We start from the raw sequence: 17,121 nt of genomic DNA, 5'->3' as shown, positions 1-17,121 counted from the left end.
TTGAAGTAAAGTTCCTATGTGCTTTTTTACGGTCATTTTTAAGAAACCTAGAGCCTTGTAGAAACACATATCATTGCTCCCTTCATCATTAACAAGACTTCTCTGTTCCACCTTGTTTTTTGTTTTTGTTTGTTTTTCTTCTCTGTTTCCCTGTTTTAAACATTAATTGGGGATATGCAAGCAGACCACAGGAGGGAGACCAAGCGGCTCTACAGGAATCTCTCAGGTACCGGGCCGCACCTCCCTCTCTCCATAGATTTAGAGCTGCTTTTATACCACCTGCATATCCCTGTCTATTATAATTATTTAACATTAATTTATTACTAAGTGCTAATTTATTACTAGTGCTAATTTTCCAATAAATGCTTACCCCAATTACCATTTCACGCACTGTGCTTACATGAATTAAATGGATTTGGGGTGTAAAATATTATTTTGAGATACAGGGTTGGAAAGCTTTGTTAAGAGCCATAGGAACTCTTCTTTAAGCCTAGCTCTGTGACCATTTTTTTTTACAGACGTGTGTAGTACACTTGTTGCTGGAGGTGTTTTTTTCTTTTTGATATTGGTGGTTTTTAACTTAAAAATCTCTCACTCTCTATAACCTAAATCCATTACAAGCCATCTCATGCTTGTGTTTGCTGTTTGTGCACCATTTTGTGTTTTTTCAGGGTCATTACACGCGTGCCCAGGCCAATAGCCCCAGGCCCGTGATGAATTCCTCTTGCTCCACCCCCAAACAGGCCTCTCAGGGCCAGCAGCAGCAACAATCCCAGCATGCTCAGCAGCAGGTATCCCAGCAACACCAGCAGCAGCAGTCCTCACCAGGTCAACAGCGCAGCTCGCGATCTTCACGTCGGAAAGGCTCTGACAGCAGTGTTCCAGATGATGAGAAGATCAAAGATGAAAAATTGGACGGTGGAGGAAGAGGTAAAACTCTGATCGTTGTTACAGTAATCATACTACTGCAGTGTTATGTAAATATGATTATGGTGCTTTTACTTGAAGTATGCATGTAGGCAGGTCGATCTGTCAGTTATGAAGAAATTTTTTTACAACTGCTCCCGTTTTCCCCAACCTGTCTCCTGTCTTTTTCTAAACATGGTGAATATAGCGGATATTTGTGTTACTTGTTACTTGTGTTAAATGTTTTCATAAATAATTCTTAAAGGATTAAAGGTCTGTGACTGAATTGCTTTGATTCAGTCATGTTTGGAATTTGATGGGAAATGAAACCGTAATTGCAGCACCCCACTCTGAGGAATTAAAACATAATTAATCTCTTCTAGATTGATTAGATTTTCCCATATTATGGCTTTCATGTTATACAAAGACTTTTATATTTGGCATGGTCTAGTCAGTGTAAAATATTTAAGTTGACAAAACCCTCTACTGGATAGTTTCAATGCTAGCTTTTGGGTTGGATGGTCGCCTGGTAAAAGATCATTTAGATCCTTCCATCATAATTTCTGCAGTACAGTGTTTGGCAGGGTGTTGGGTCTTTGAGAGATGAGGTGAGTGCAGCCACTGCAGTGAAATGGACGTTTTAAGTGTGCATAAATTCTACCAGAGTCCCATCTATCACACTTCTAATGCAGCACTTAAGATCCAATCAGCCTTTAACCTAAATGTACAAAATGACATCATCCTGATCCGTGCTTGAATAATCAATTGGATTGAGTTTCTTGTGCACTCAGCTTGCATGGAATTGTTTGCTGGTGGCACGATTTGTGTCTGTGTTGAAAGTTCTAACTAACAGAGTTGGTCTCTTTTTCATTCTAGATTTGTCTAAAAATAAAAGCAAGCAGACAAACAAGAGGAGGAAAGCAGAAGAAGAGGACAAGAAAGGCAGTCTCAAGCGGCTCAAAACAGAGACGTCTGACCTCTCTGAGAGCAGTGACTCTGAGAACTCTAATAAGCGGAGCATAGATTCTTCATCGGAGCACAGTTCAGATGAGCTCAAATGCAAGAGCACTTCAAAAGTTTCAGAGGAGGAGGAGAAGTCCCAGGGATCCAAGCCTGTGGACGAGTTGAGTGTAATCAACAGGCTGTCTCCCTGGGATGAAATGCAGGATAAAAGCGGCAAGCCAATGGCCATGGAGGGGGCTCAGCTGGCAGAGAGCGAGCGGTCGGGAGAAAGGAGATCTCCGCTGCCTCCTCCGGCCTCCTGTACACAAAACCAAGCCTCTGGACAGACAGAGGTCCAAAGCTGCATTGTCGAGATGAAAAGCACTGTGAAAACCCTCTCAAAGGACCATTATGGCACAGGAACACCTCGGACGCACACGCCCAAGTGCGTGATTGATATCACAGAGGATGCCAACACGCAGCCTAGTTCCAGAGAGAACTCTGAGGCAGTATCGGCCCTGCTGGCATCGCAGAATTGTGATGCCTACGTCCCTGAATCCAGACATTTGGTGCTAAATGCCTCCCAATCAGAGTGCAGGAGGCCGGATGGCTCGCAGCAGCAGAATGCTCGCAGCATAGGCGAATTCGCCCACTCTGAGGTCATAAGGCCGGTGACATCAGTGAGTGAGTCAGCAGCCCTGGGCGAGAGAGGGAAGCTCCAGCAGCAGTACACATCTATGGTTATTAAAAATCCCTCGCTAACCGAGGACATCAGAAAGACCCATAAACTTAGTCCTTCCCCTGACTTGCCCAAACCTAAGTCCAACTCATCCCCTGACATTCTCAAGCCCAAGTGCAATCCTTCACCTGACATCATAAAGTCAAAAACCCACAGCATTCACGAATCCTCCAAGCCCAAACCAAATACATCTCCTGAGGTGTCCAAACATAAACCGCGCCACCCTGAAAACCCACCCACAACAGGCCGTTTGGCACTCAAACCCGAGCCAGACATACCCCGCTCCAGTTTTAAGCCCGTGCCAGCCCGAGGGGCGCCATCCGAGTCAACGAAAAGCCCGCTTGTTGTCGACAAAAATGAGCATTTTACAGTGTACCGAGACCCTGCGTTGGTGCGTCCTGAATCACATAGCAACCACGTGGCTTACCTGCACCCACACCTGCATCCACTACATGGTTCTTCTCACGCCACGTGTCTCACGCCCAGCTCACACCACCCGTCCCACCTCCTCCCTTCTTCTTCCATGAGCCACTCTGTGCACCACCCACACCTGCTGCCCTCCGTACTGCCCACAATTCCACCAGCCTCTCTTCTGAGCAGCCATCCCCGGCTGGACTCCCCTGGACTCGGGCACTTGACTTTGGCCCACCACCATTCCCACCAGCAGCAGCAGTTCCTCCAGCAGCAGCCACACCCACCCCTGCTGGCCCAAACGCATGGAGGTGCCTCGTATAACCAGCTCAGCCTCTACCCCATCATCTGGCAATACCCAAACGGTACCCACTCCTACCCACCTGGGTACAAGTGGGTACATCCGGAAAATGCTGTCAATTCAGACTCCAGCCTACGGAGGGTATGTGTGTGCGCGTCTGTTTACTAGCCATGATTGTTATAATTTATATAGACTGTAATTTGCAGCAGTGTGTGTTGTGAATTGAAATGCACAATGTTCTACTGAGGTTGTTGTAAGAAGGCCCCTTAGAGGAGGGACAGATACTCTGCCTCTCTCTTGGTTCTGTCAGGGATTTTTTGTTTTGAACTCAGCCTGAAACAATACCCTAAAGTAATAAATCATAATGTGTGTGAGCACATGCTTGTATGTGCTGTATCATGTCTGGACACATCTCCAAGATTTTCATGTTCACGGTAATTCACTAATTTGAGGAACAGTGATTCTTATGCACAATTTGTGTGTTTTGACTTGTCGAGAGAGAAGTGTGGTTTGCCTTGATTGCATTATGACCTTCTCTTTGTTTGTGTGCGCGCGATGCAGAACACTTCGAGCCCCTGGCTGCACCAGTCCACTCCTGTAACCTCAGCAGACAGCATGGGAATTTTGAGCCATGTCCCGGGCAGACCAGCCAGTGCAGAGCCTCATCGACCCATCAAGATCAGTTCACACTCCAGCTCGCCGCTCTCCAAAACCCCTGGAGAACTCCACAAAGAGTGAGCATGCACACACTTGTGTGTCTCTCTGTCTGTCATTAACACACATGGTTAATCCATTCCCACAGTCCTGCAGTGCCTGGAAATGTGTCTAGCTGTTAAATACCTTGTGACCTGAGGTGGAACAAATGTCATGTGATAGAAGCACTGTACGCTCATTCAGTGACTGTGCGCATAATTAAACTATTCTATTATAGCCCCCCAGTGCAGTTACCTAATATCTGAGAAGGAACACATTGTAGCACTAACCCTAGAATGAATATTGGTCCAGCGTTACTGTAACTATTGAACAAAAACCTCAAAGTACTCAATGAGTTTGATATTTTCAGATATGCAGTTATATCTAAACATTTGTAGATTACCAGTTTAGAATCACCAATTTAGAATGAATTATATGGTAAGAATCAATCATGCTGACAGATTTTTTTGTGATGCTGATTGATTTTTTTGCTTCGTTCCTTCAGAGATCAGGAGAAGAATGTGTTTGTGGACCCTATGCGTAGCGTGGCCAATGCCCACCTGAAGCAAGAGCCGGGCCGTAGCCGGACGCCTACCAACAAGGAGCTGCACCGTCTCTACATGGAGTCCCCCCATAGCAAGCAGCAACTACCATCATGCATGCCTCAGGAGGGGCCAGACCGTACCAGCAAATATAAGGAAGAAAACCGTCGCATCCTTCTAGAGAGCATTGAAATGGCCCCCTTCACTGCCAAGATCCGTGCCGGAGAGACCGAGCGTGAGTCCTACCCCCGGATTTCATCCCAGCCCAAAAGCCACGAGAAAGAGGCGGAACACTCTGTGGCTGATCTGTACAAGTACAAACACTCTGTATCTCAGTCCCTCCCTCTAACCAACTACTTCACCACTCTGTCAAATAGTGTTGTAAACGAGCCACCACGGCTTTTCCAATCCAAAGATCTCAATCCGTACTTTGACAAGGCACCCGCAGCCTCTAGCCCCTTGTCCTTGGGCTCGTACAACTCTAGTCACACCAAGTCTTTGTCCAAGCCTCCCCCTCTCATTAAGCACCAGCCAGAGGGAGAGGGACTGGTGGGCAAGATCACCGAACAGCTCAGTCAACAAGCACCCATACACTCACTCAGTACCTCAGTGTTGACGGTCAGTGAACGCTGCAGCCCGGCTATCTCTCCCTCTAGTCAGCCCAAGGGCATGCCATCCTTGCGTAGAGCGCCAGTCTTTCACCCGCCCACCCAGCAGGCGCTTGACCGCAAGGAGGGGGCCTACGGTCGCCTTTCCCCACCTACGCTCACCCCCATCCAACCTGTCAGCTCAGCAGGGAAGGTGTCAGAACAGCAGAAGCCGCCCACCCTGCTCCCAGAGCTCAGGGACGAGAAAAGCGGAGCCGAGCTGGGCTCGGCCGAATCCTGCCGGCCTGGCGGGGAAGCAAAGAGCCATGATAAAGTGGCCTGGCATTCAGAGAATAGTCATGGGAAGCCACAGGCAGCCATGGCATCTGTTATTGTCCGCCCTTCTACTTGCATAAAATATGACGGCTCGCCAGGTCCCAAGATGGCGCCCAAAGAGCAACTCGGTAGCAGATTGTTTGCAGGCCGCACTCAGGCAGACTGCCTGAAAGTGGCCGAGAGTAGGGAATCTGGGAGAGTCATCCTACCAAACACGAATTTGGAGGTTCCCAGTGATCAGTACAACAAAAACCTGATTAGAGCGTCACCGGGTGTCATTCCCAGCTCAGTGGCAGTTGTGACCAATTCTGTGTGCAACACTAGGACTAATGAAACCATTGCTACTGCCAGCAGCACTTTTAGCACGCAGAGCCACAATGGAGCAGATCTGTCCTTCTCCATCTCTGGCACTAGTGGTAGTAGCAGACTGGTAAGCTCTGCTTCCAAATGCCGCCCTCCCACTGTTGTTGAGTCGCAGGAGGGAGGCTCGAGAACCACCTCTCCTAGTGCGCTGCCTCAGGCTGGCTCCACTGGCCCCACACAGGCCTACTCGAGGAACTTTGTTCACCTGAAGAAGGCCAAAGCAGCTCTGGCTGCAGCGCAGTCTCGTGGCTCCAGCAGTGCTTCCGAGAGTGAAAGCGGTAGTGTCAGATCCTCTCAGGACTCGCCCACCATCGCCCAGGACAATTCCACGCCCAGCAATCCTGCCAGCAAAGCCAGCCTGGTGCCCAATGGACAGCCAGCGCAGGTGTGCCAGTCTAACTATCACAAGCTCAAGAAAGCCTGGCTCACGCGACACTCGGAGGAGGACAAAAACACAAACAAATCTGAAAAAGGTGGGAATGCCATTTCTGAGCTAATTAAACCATGCTCCGTCAACCTGATTGCCCCCGCATCTAGTGATGTGGATCTGGGCAAGGACAGCAAAGGACAAGAGGACAAGCTGTCCCAGGAGGACAGAAAGACACGTCGTACCCCCAAGCGCCCATACGAATCGGGTTCTGAGAGCGGTGATGACTCAGACTCTAGTGAGAGCAAGCTGGAACAAAGGACTAAAAGGCAACCCAAGCCTACTTATAAAAAGAAGCAGAACGACATGCAGAAAAGGAAGGGAGACAATGAGAAGGAGGAGGACGAGGTGAAGCCAAATGGTATTTTCCGTAGTGCCAAGGAAAAAACCAAACTCAAGCTGGCCAGCACCAGTAAGTGCACTAGTCTACATCAAAAAAGGTCGTTTTTAAATAGATTTTGGTTTGAAAATTTAAAGATTTTTTAAAGAAAATTTGGATTTTCTTTGGCACATATGATATTAGATAAAATGAATACGTTAGTACATATTCCAGGTCTTATTGGGTCTACGTTATTCCCCGAAAAAAAAAAAAAATTCAAAATGAAGTAACTTCGTCCTCCACTGAAGCAACTATTTGGCTGATGATACCTTGGCTTGAAATAATGTTAACCAATAGCTGAATGGCTGTTTAACACATTTTAAGCTGTTGTACTGTGGGTAATGCAGCTTTTAATCTGATGATAGTTTTAGTAGTTAATAGTAAGTAGCAATTCAGTGCTGATTAATGTTTATGTAATAATGGTTGCAGCAATAATAGCAAACATTACAATAGTTTTGAAACAGTCTCCATGTCTTGATTAAAAAAGGCTCCTCAAAGTTAATAGCCAGTGGTGCTTCATGTAGGCAGTAGACCTCCACAATCCACTACAATCCATTTTTTTTACCATCCAATTAATTCCTGATTTTAAAAAATCAAGTTCTTATTGAATATTTTGTTTCTCTCAGATTAAGCAGAGTAAACATTTCACAAGTAAAATGGGTTGTGAATGGCTATTTCATGTTGACTTGAACTTAGGGGTTATTTTAAGGTTTGCAGTGTGTGAGAAAGAGAGCGAGGTGTATTTGGTGAACATCTGGTCGGCAGCTGTGCAAATGGCTTCTACTAGAATGCTCACATTTATGTGGAAAACATCTCCAAGAGCACTTGGGCTTTTATTAGCACTGATTGCTGTGTAGCAAAATGGTGCCTCTTTGTAATTACATAGCTTCTAAAGCTGTAGGTCACTGTAACTGTACAGTAGGTCACAACTGTCAGGTTTCATAAATGTTATGATTGGTTGTGGTAACAACATAAACATTAACTCTTCAAACCCTGCACACTTCTCTCATCATCCCCACCTATTGATAGACTGATATATCTGGGTCAGTCTAATACTTATTCCTGTCTTTATTATTTAGTTAATGTTTAATAAATGTGGAGTTTTTATGCAATGTGTTTCCTAATGGATGAAGTAATTGAATCTGTGGTGTGTAATCTGTGTTTATAGATGGCATTCCCCGATCAGTACTGAAGGACTGGAGGAAGGTAAAGAAGTTAAAGCAGACGGGTGAGTCCTTTCTGCAGGACGACTCGTGCTCTGAAATTGGGCCCAACTTACAGAAGTGCAGGGAGTGCCGCTCCGTCCGCTCCAAGAAAGGAGAGGAGCCTGCCCATTCACCTGTCTTCTGCCGCTTCTACCACTTCCGCCGGTGAGTATAAAGCAAAGAACACGTTTGCATTGCACTCATCAGGCTACACGGTAATACTGGTTATTTGTGTGATGTAGTAAATAAGGAGGGTTGTTACTGCAACAGAAATAGTCAAACACTAGTACAGTAAACAATGTACAAAATATAGAACATTCCAAGAAAAACAGAAGATGGTTTCTAGGTTTAAGAAATTATGAAACTTCTTGTTGCAAAATGTTTATTAGATGGTCATGGTGAAATAATTGAATCCCTATTTGTCACAGTAAGCAAACAACATTTCCTTGAGCTGTCTTTTTTAAAGTTAGTCTTGTTAACCTGTAGCGAACCTACAGTTCATCGTATTTAAAAGATCAGTAGGAGTCCCGTCTGTGGGCATGTAGAGTGAATGTAGAGTGATGTTTCCAGTGGTCAAGCTTGGGACATGGATTCTAACCATTTTTGACATGGGTAAAAATAGTTGCAAGGCACCTTGGTGGTTGTCTTTAATTTTTCTTTCCATTTAAAATTGGCCATCATCAGATGCATCTTGATTGCTCTGACGTTGTCTCATTGCATTTTCAAGTATTAAGTACTTGTGCTTTTTTCTGCCCTGCCCTGTCTTGTGTGTACAGTTTTCTCCTCTCTCTCATTATGTTGTTACAGCATTGCACTTAGGGATGGAAATAAACACTAATTGCACATTATCTTTCTTCCTCATCTCCAGCCTCTCGTACAGTAAGAACGGAGTGATCCGGATTGATGGCTTCTCCTCTCCTGATCAATATGATGAAGAAGCGCTCAGTCTTTGGGCCCCAGAAGGTTATGAAGAAAACAGCCTGGACCTGGACACTTCCAAATACATCCTCAGCTACATTGGAGACAAATTCTGTCAACTAGTTATGACTGAGAATACAGCAACTACATGGATAAAGAAAGATGGTGAGCTACACTGCTCAATAGAATCCATGGAAAACCACATTTTTTGTGCTAAAACATTGTTACCAGTGTACCATTATATTTACAGCAGCCTGTCAGTCTGAAAAGAGAGCGAGAAAGGAAAATGAAAAACGTGAGTGAGCTCTGTGAATGTCCGTTTCATACTTCTCCTGTTTGCTTTGATCTGCAGCCAAGATTGCCTGGAAGAGAGCGGTGCGCGGGGTGAGAGAGAGCTGCGACGCATGTGAAGCCACATTGTTTAACATTCATTGGGTCTGCCAAAAATGTGGATTTGTGGTGTGTTTGGACTGTTACAAGGCCAAGGAGAGGAAGAGCTCCAAAGGTCAGTCATCATTTTCATATTCACCTTTGAACACTGACTGTGCTTGTACACTCTTTCTGTTGATATGTGGTAGGCTTAAAAACCATAACAGAACTGGAAAAATGCCTCGGATATTAAAAATGTGAGAGGGGGAAAATCTGTAGTCAGTTCCTTCGGTTTATTCATGTAATTTACATTTTTTAACAGTAGTGACCCAGAGCTGTTAGATTTTGATGTTCTTTGTCTCAGAAGTGAGTGTTGTGGAATGTGAAGCTATTCTTAAAAAAAAAGAAAAACACTCACCATGGAAAAAATCCCAACAACAAACAGCACAATTGAGTTTTTTGTAGTTGTGATATATTGTACATTATTTACAGCTACTTAATAATAAATGTTAATTCATTTTTTTAATTAACTGAAATAATTGTTCTAATTGAATTTTTATAGGAATTATTAAAATTGTTAGCATTATTTGACAAAAAAACACACTGTATTTTTATTTAAATAAACAGAAGATACAAGTAAAATACAAGTAAAAAGTAACAGAAATATCATAAAAACAAAAAAAATGCTAGATATCTTCTTGATAAAGTTAATTTCTGACTGGCATGCAGGAGTCAGTGTTATTTTAGTATCATAGAGACTAATATATTTTTTTATATTTTGAGCAAGCTTGTATTTTTTGTTTATTGTAATTTTACTTAAAGTTTTATTAATAACCCTGGCAAGAGTACGTGTATAGTGGTTTAGTTTGAATGGCTTGTGTGTGTGTGTGTGTGTGTGTGTGTGTGCTGTAGGATGTAGCAGTTGTTCTAGGACTGTCTAGCTCAGCTGTCCCAGGGGTTTGAGATACGCCTCTGTCTCTGTGTCTTCCTCTTCTGTGTTCTCCTCATTTAAGTCTCCCCTTCCTGCAGCAGCTCCTCCTGTGTTCTTAGGCTTGAATTCTGCCGCAGGGCATTAAAAAAAACCTCCAGCTCTTGAAGTGTCATTTCTGCTGAATCACATCTGTGTATCTTTTCCTACAGTGCTCAGAGCTCGTTATTTATTTTGAAGCATAAACACCACGACTCCTCTACGGGAAAACGGGCCAATGACAGCGCCCTTCCTGTGTTTGTTGTCACTCTCTGCCTCTGTGTGTAATCCACCTTTTCTTATTTCACAGATAAAGAGCTGTATGCCTGGTTGAAGTGTGTCAAGGGACAGCCTCATGATCACAAGCACCTGATGCCTACACAGATCATTCCAGGAACTGGTACGGAAAGAGACACTTTCACTCTGGAATGATCCCAGATTGCTTGAAGTTACGCCTTTAGATGGAGGTAGAGAAAGAGACAACTGTATCTTTTGACTTGTTTGTTTTGTCTGTGTGTTTTAGTTCTAACGGACTTGGTGAACACTATGCACATGCTCAGGGAGAAGTACAGCATTAAATCACACTGCTCATGTGCTTGGAAGCAGAACACCCTCTACAACAAGCTACCCTCCACCAATGGCGTCTCCCAGGTATGTGAGTGTGTCATTGGGCAGACCTCAGTCAGGGTAGATGACATTTTTTTAATTTTACACAAATTAAACAAGCTATGAGGGGAGTATGGTTGTTGTACTGTATTTTAAGTGTTTGATGATTTTCCTACATAGCATTTTTGTTTTATTTTCTAGTACAAATATCTAAAGATACTTAAATTAAGATACACTCAATTCAAAGGGAAAACAAGTTTATTTTTTGACTCCATTGGCAGATATTTTTTCTTGTTTTAAGCATAAACTTACAGAACTCTACAGATGACATGTGGAAAAAATTTAGATATTAAGAATTAGATTTTCAATATTATGATTAAGAATTTGTTGCCATTAATAAAGAATTTGTTCCCTTGTTTTAGTTAAATTGTCACCACAAATTAAGAGTTTGTTCCCTTGTTTTAATTAAATCACAACAAGGTATAAGTTTTGGGAATTAATTCTTCTTCATGTCAATGATTTAACTAAAACAAGGGAATGGACAGAAAATTGTGGGAAGAAATTCTTAATTCATGGCCACAATAAATATACTCACTTGATTTGATAAAAATGTTCAGAAAACAAGACTTGTGTCATTATGTATCTCAAGCAAATGTATCTTGATTTAAAAATGTTTAGATATTTGTTCTGGGAAACAATATGAATATATGAAAGAAAATTGCTAGTATAATAGTATAATAATTTAAATCTATTAATTATAAGGATCGGTATCAGACATAAAAATGGAAATCTGCCTTGGCAATTTCTGTAAAATGAATCAAATCCAGTAATCACATGGTTCAGTGTGACCAGTGTGAAAAAAGTAATGTATTTCATGTGATAAAACTGTCTGTTCGCAACAACCAAATTCTGTTCAATAGCTTGTAATGTTGATTGTTCAGCTGCCAAATCATTAAAAAACAGACCTGATTCAAGGCCTTGAGACAATAAATCCCATTGAACAAACTGTGCATCTATCCCTCTCAGTCACATTTCCATTCACATTTCCATTCACTTGACTAGAGTGTGCATGCTCTCGCTGTAAACACAAACTCTCACACTCTCTCAATCACACACAGATTTTCACATTCTGTTCTGCGCTGGAATGTTTTCACATACAGTCCTGCTTCATCTCTCAACCACTAAAAGTCCACAATATTTCCCTTCACTCTCCTCAATCTGCTGAGCTTTCTCTGACACACTCTTACTTGTCACAGGTGTTACAAAACGTGCTAAATCACAGTAACAAGATCTCCCTGTGTAAGCCCGAGGGCGGCCAGCAAAACTCCTCTCCGAAGGTAGAGGCCAATGGAGGAAGCAGTCCTGCCAGCGACACCAGCACCGAGAGCAAGTTCACCCCACCAGAGTCCCAATCGCCTCTGCACTTCCTGGCCGATTTGGCTGAGCAGAAGTCCCGCGAAGAAAAGAAGGGTGGGTACAGAAAAAATAAAACTTAATGTACAGTTGAATTTATTGGTAGCCAGGGGCCGGAGGTCTGCCAGGTGCCCCCGTGTTTTTCCTTTCTCTGCAGGCGTGTGTGTGCTTGACAGGCCGCCAGCATTCCTCAGTCCTCACATTCAGTGGTGCATGTTACAGGCCTTCTCAGTTGTGAGCTCCCACATTCTAAAGAGTTCACCTAACCACATGTTTATCCAGTTCTTCAGCTCCTCTCACATGCCGAAAACACGCCGCTCTCTCCAAAAGACCATCAGCCCTGTGGTCATTGACACACGTTCAGCTCAGTTTGTGTAACGTGTTGCTAGCATTTTGAGTAGTTTTTTTTATTACATTGCAGTTGCTTGGTAGTTGCTACGGTGTTTTAGGACCTTGCAAAAAGCCCATTCTCAAGTCTCTGCGATATTTTGTTCTCCAGAAATGTCTCACATCCTTCCTTGTGTAAAGTCAGTGGGATTTTTTAACCCCTTTTTATTCTTCACCCAAATGAAAATTGTACATGTGAAAAATGTAGTAGTGTGCAGGATTCCTCAAATCTGGACCTGGAGGGCCATTGCCCTGAAGAGTTTAGCTCCAATCCAAATCAGAGACACCTGAGCAAGCTGATCAAGGTCTTCAGAGTTTTTTTTTTAAACTGATCAGAGTTTAAACTCTGCTACTTTATAAAAAGCATGTTAGAAATCTTACTCTAAACTTTTTATCTGTGTATGTTCCTTTTTTTTTAATTTTTTTTTTTTATTCAAAATCTCATAACACCTGCAAACTCTGCCTCACTTTTGAGTGCCATGTCCACATCTTAAAATCCAGTCAGCAAGCAGGACAATTGTTTCTTTTTTCGATAATCTGATACACTCAAATGTATGTCACAATATGGAAGAATATATCTGTCGCTGCTTCTGTTTTATCATGACTTTAAAATTCCAATAAAAAGTCCCACTACATCATTTCCCACTAAATATTATGGGAATGTATCATATAATGGAAATAAACCAAAAGTTCTACTACTTCTTTTACTTTTGAATTTCATATGATGTGAAAGAGATTGATACCTGAGGTTTTGAACAGCCTGTACTTCTCTCCTGCAGAAAATAAGGAGTCAGGTGTAGGGAAGATAAAGGAGGAGAAGGATCAGTCAGATGCTTTGGAGTCTCTGCACAGTAAAGCATCATCCCTGGAGCAGGGATCAACCCTACGAGACCTCCTCACCACCACCGCAGGCAAGCTGCGTCTGGGCTCCACTGATGCTGGCATCGCATTCGCTCCAGTGTACTCCACTGCCTCGCAGGTCAGAAAACCAACACCTACTGATCACACTCAAACAGAGAGACTGTACCAGCATACAGAGATGGCAACATATATACACAACCAATGAAAAGTTAAAAAGTGCACATACTTAACTTTAAAAAGCTTTTGATCTAAAGCAGTGGTCGCCAACCTGTCGATCGCGATCGACTGGTAGATCTTTATCACTGTCCCAGTAGATCCCGAAAATAACAGTAAAATAAGTACAAAAATGCATTACATTTCTGGGGTTATATTAATGTATCACTGAAGGGAACTGTCTTGAGAAAAGTTTCGATGGCAAATGGCATTTTCTTCTCCTTCCTATAAAGCGCAGCTCTGCTTTGTTTACCGCGGTAAACAAGGAAACAAGGAAACGCTATATTGCGGTTGGCAACCTGGCAACCCTGTTTATTAGTGCCACCTGCTGTCAGTGAGTGCGTCTCATTCAGACCTGCTGTTGTTTCGTGCAGATGTTTTAAGCAGCAAATAAATAAATAACGCCTAAAGTCAGACCATTCTGTTTTTGTTTTAAATCCTGAAATTGATCTAAATCAAATCAAAAACAACTGCGCATGCAGATCGTGATTAAAATGCAGTGGTTGCCTCTAATTTCAAATGGCTAGATATTTTTGTTTAAAGCCAGTTTGTTTGTTATAAAGCAAATAGCAAATAAATAAATTTGCTTAAAAATCAGTATCAGTATCAGAATCCAATTTGCTAGTTAAAAAAAATCTGAATTCTGAATCAGCTATGACCGGTGCATCACTCATTAAAATACTAAGTAAAAGGTGTCAAATTTGAAGTACAATCTGGGATGTCTTTTTCTATCAATTCTTCAATAGGTAGATCTTGTCTTTCATAAAGGCCGAGGTCAGGGATCTTGGGCCTAAAAAGGTTGGTGACCACTGATCTAAAGGTTTATTCTTGAATTTTAGTTTTAAGAATAGTTTTGTTGACATATAAATTGCATACATGTAAAAAATAAAAAAGAATAAGTAGTAATTATAATCAAGTTGGTGTTTCCGTACTTTTGATCGGTAGACAATATAATTATAAAAAACTAATGTAAACATCTAGAAATGAATCATTATCACATGGATGGCAGTTTACTAAAAATATGGCCATGCTAGCATAAAGAGCAGGGGTATTGAATTAATGTTCCAAGAGGTCCGGTCTCTATGTTTCTTTCCCAGTGGAGGTCTGGACAATACTTTTTTGGAATAGTAATAAACAGTAAAATGGTCAAAATAGTCATAAAAGATGCAGATATTGGGCCTCGAGAGCCAAAGCAGTGGTGAGAATTTTTCCACAAAAAATTTTAATATTTCATCTGTTGAGCCTAATTGGATATGAATATTAAAGGTAAGATCAGATGTTTTATCAGGTTATTATTTTTTTGTTTATAGACACCTGTGTACGACAGAAGGCCATGTGACAGAAAAGGCACTGTATGAGGGTTCATGGTTTTCCACTTGATGTCTAAAACATTTTTATATTTTGTTACAACTCACATGGAGCTAGGTAAAATAAATGAGAGGATATAGCACAAAAAAAATCTTTACCATAAACTACCCCTAAAATTGCGCAACCATTGTCATGTATCGTGATCTGATTGGAACCAAGCTGGGGTCCAGAACCGGACCGCAGGCTGCTATTTGAGGACCCCTGTGACAGAGCCTGCATTACTATAAAGAAAAAAATGTTTATTGTCTAAAATAGCTTACGGCTTCTTTTGTGGTCTTCCTACCACAGATTGTCAAGAGTGGCCGCAGCATGCCCAACATCCTTGATGACATCATCGCCTCTGTGGTGGAAAACAAGATCCCGGCGGGCCGTGGCACCAAGCTGATTCTGAAGCATGAGCCTCTGGAGGAGCCCAAAGCTGAGAGAAAGAAAGCAGTGGAAGAACCGCCCAAACTATATGCAGACATCCCACACTGCTGGCTTTACGAGCGCAGGCTGCTCTGGCTCAAAGACCACCGCAATAGCAACAACTGGAAACTCTTCAGGGAATGCTGGAGACAAGGACAGGTCTGTGAAAAAAAGCCCACTAAATTCTGAATCTTACATTACTTTCTGTTCTGCTAGAGCTATGGTTCTTTCGAAGCCAATATTAGTTCAGCTCAGAACATTTCCTTGATCCTTTTGTTCCCTCTTCCCATATTTTCTCTTGCTTCTTTAATATACCACTCTATAAAATTGGCAAAAACCCTAAAACGCATGTAGTGTTTTGAGTTACTCTTCCTGGAGCCCTGTGCAGAATTGCCACTGATATCCTTGCAGTCAGGATAATCCTAATAATCCTGTGTACTGATTACAGGTTGTGCTACAAATAATCATTATCCGGCTACAGTTGTTCTCATTTCTCTGATTATATACAGGGATGTGATTTTTCCATATTTATGCAGATTTCCATGTTTTCCAACTTGAGAAGTACAACCCATGTGAATCGCGAAATAACCTTAAAGGAAACTCTAAAATACATTTTTTGAGATTTTAACAGATATGTACAGGTTGCACGTCAATGAAAACAACAATAACACTCATTATGTTTTTAGGGAAAAGTGGTTATTTTTTGGAGTAATTTCGTTCTTCCAGTTTAAAAAGCAAAGTTGAAACGCCTTCATGAAAAGTGACGTGTATGCATGAATTCGGTGTGGTGATTGGCTGCTGTGGCTGGAGAGCATGAATCTACGTCATCCGTTTTCTGAGCTTTTCTCAGTATTATTCATGAGAACAAACTCTTATAGAACTCTCATAGAACTAATTTTTAACGTGATAGTTTCATTCTTACATGTACTATAATAAAATGTATTATTAGTCCTGAGATTCTTCACGTTAGCAAATAAACACATAGATACGCAATAAACATACCACTAACAGTCTAGTGGTAGAATTTTCGTTAGGTATGTCAGAGGTTTTGGGTTCTAATCAGCCCTCTAATAATTTTTTCCCCCCCTTATTAAAGCAGGGACACGTTTGTGTGTATTTTGTTTTGTGTTTTAACAGGAATTAAGTCTTTACTCTTCACTCCCACTTTTCTACAGCTTTACACGCCCATTTCTTGAGTCTTTTTCAAATCTGAGGTGTGAACGTCTAGTGTTAAACGAGGGTTTCATGACACTTTAAACATTTACTCAAACTGCAAAATGTTGCATTTTCAAGTCATATAAAATGGCACTGAGTAAAACGGCACTGTGGCAACTATATGATATTATATGTCTATATACTATATACAGGTTTTCCTTTTTTCCTCTTCACTGATCACATGCCTGTAATCCTATAAATACATAATACATTATTATATCAGTATTTATGTAACATTTGGTAAACGATGCCTCTGCCTCTGCCTAGTGTCTTCTCTCCACCTCAGCATGTACAGTGGGTGTCCAGAGAGAAAGGCGCCAAACATTAGTCCATTTATTCAGCGTGTACTTCACATAGGCCATTATAGGCTTTAAGTGCTTTGATTCTTTCATAGGTAGCACCTCTTCATGTGTGCCGCTCTAATGCAGGACATTTCAAGTGAGCATATAGATCCTTTACGATGAAATCTGATTTTCACTAATGGACAGGAGGATACAGAAGAGGTGCGAGATTGAAATCCTCAAGCATACATCCTTTTCCTCTATTCATTGCATTTATTTATATA

At 42.0% G+C, this 17,121-nt stretch overlaps 1 protein-coding gene across 1 annotated transcript in view; it reads left to right on the top strand.

Moving 5' to 3' along the window:
* LOC107739059 (probable JmjC domain-containing histone demethylation protein 2C) overlaps positions 1-17,121 on the top strand; it is a gene marked incomplete at its 5' end in the record, with an annotated part of 156,955 nt that overhangs the window by 131,063 nt on the left and 8,771 nt on the right. The window contains 13 exons of the mRNA XM_016551034.1: positions 182-226; positions 672-930; positions 1,783-3,440; positions 3,861-4,033; positions 4,498-6,659; positions 7,795-7,996; positions 8,700-8,914; positions 9,102-9,254; positions 10,396-10,485; positions 10,609-10,736; positions 11,948-12,161; positions 13,271-13,470; positions 15,222-15,500. Coding sequence (XP_016406520.1) covers positions 182-226; positions 672-930; positions 1,783-3,440; positions 3,861-4,033; positions 4,498-6,659; positions 7,795-7,996; positions 8,700-8,914; positions 9,102-9,254; positions 10,396-10,485; positions 10,609-10,736; positions 11,948-12,161; positions 13,271-13,470; positions 15,222-15,500 — 5,778 coding nt within the window. The remainder of the gene's footprint in view (positions 1-181; positions 227-671; positions 931-1,782; positions 3,441-3,860; positions 4,034-4,497; positions 6,660-7,794; positions 7,997-8,699; positions 8,915-9,101; positions 9,255-10,395; positions 10,486-10,608; positions 10,737-11,947; positions 12,162-13,270; positions 13,471-15,221; positions 15,501-17,121) is intronic.

This window comes from Sinocyclocheilus rhinocerous, unplaced genomic scaffold (genome assembly GCF_001515625.1).
Source record: "Sinocyclocheilus rhinocerous isolate Xijiao unplaced genomic scaffold, SAMN03320098_v1.1 scaffold1066, whole genome shotgun sequence".
Lineage (NCBI taxonomy): Eukaryota > Metazoa > Chordata > Actinopteri > Cypriniformes > Cyprinidae > Sinocyclocheilus > Sinocyclocheilus rhinocerous.
This window is presented reverse-complemented; position numbering and strand designations above follow the sequence as displayed.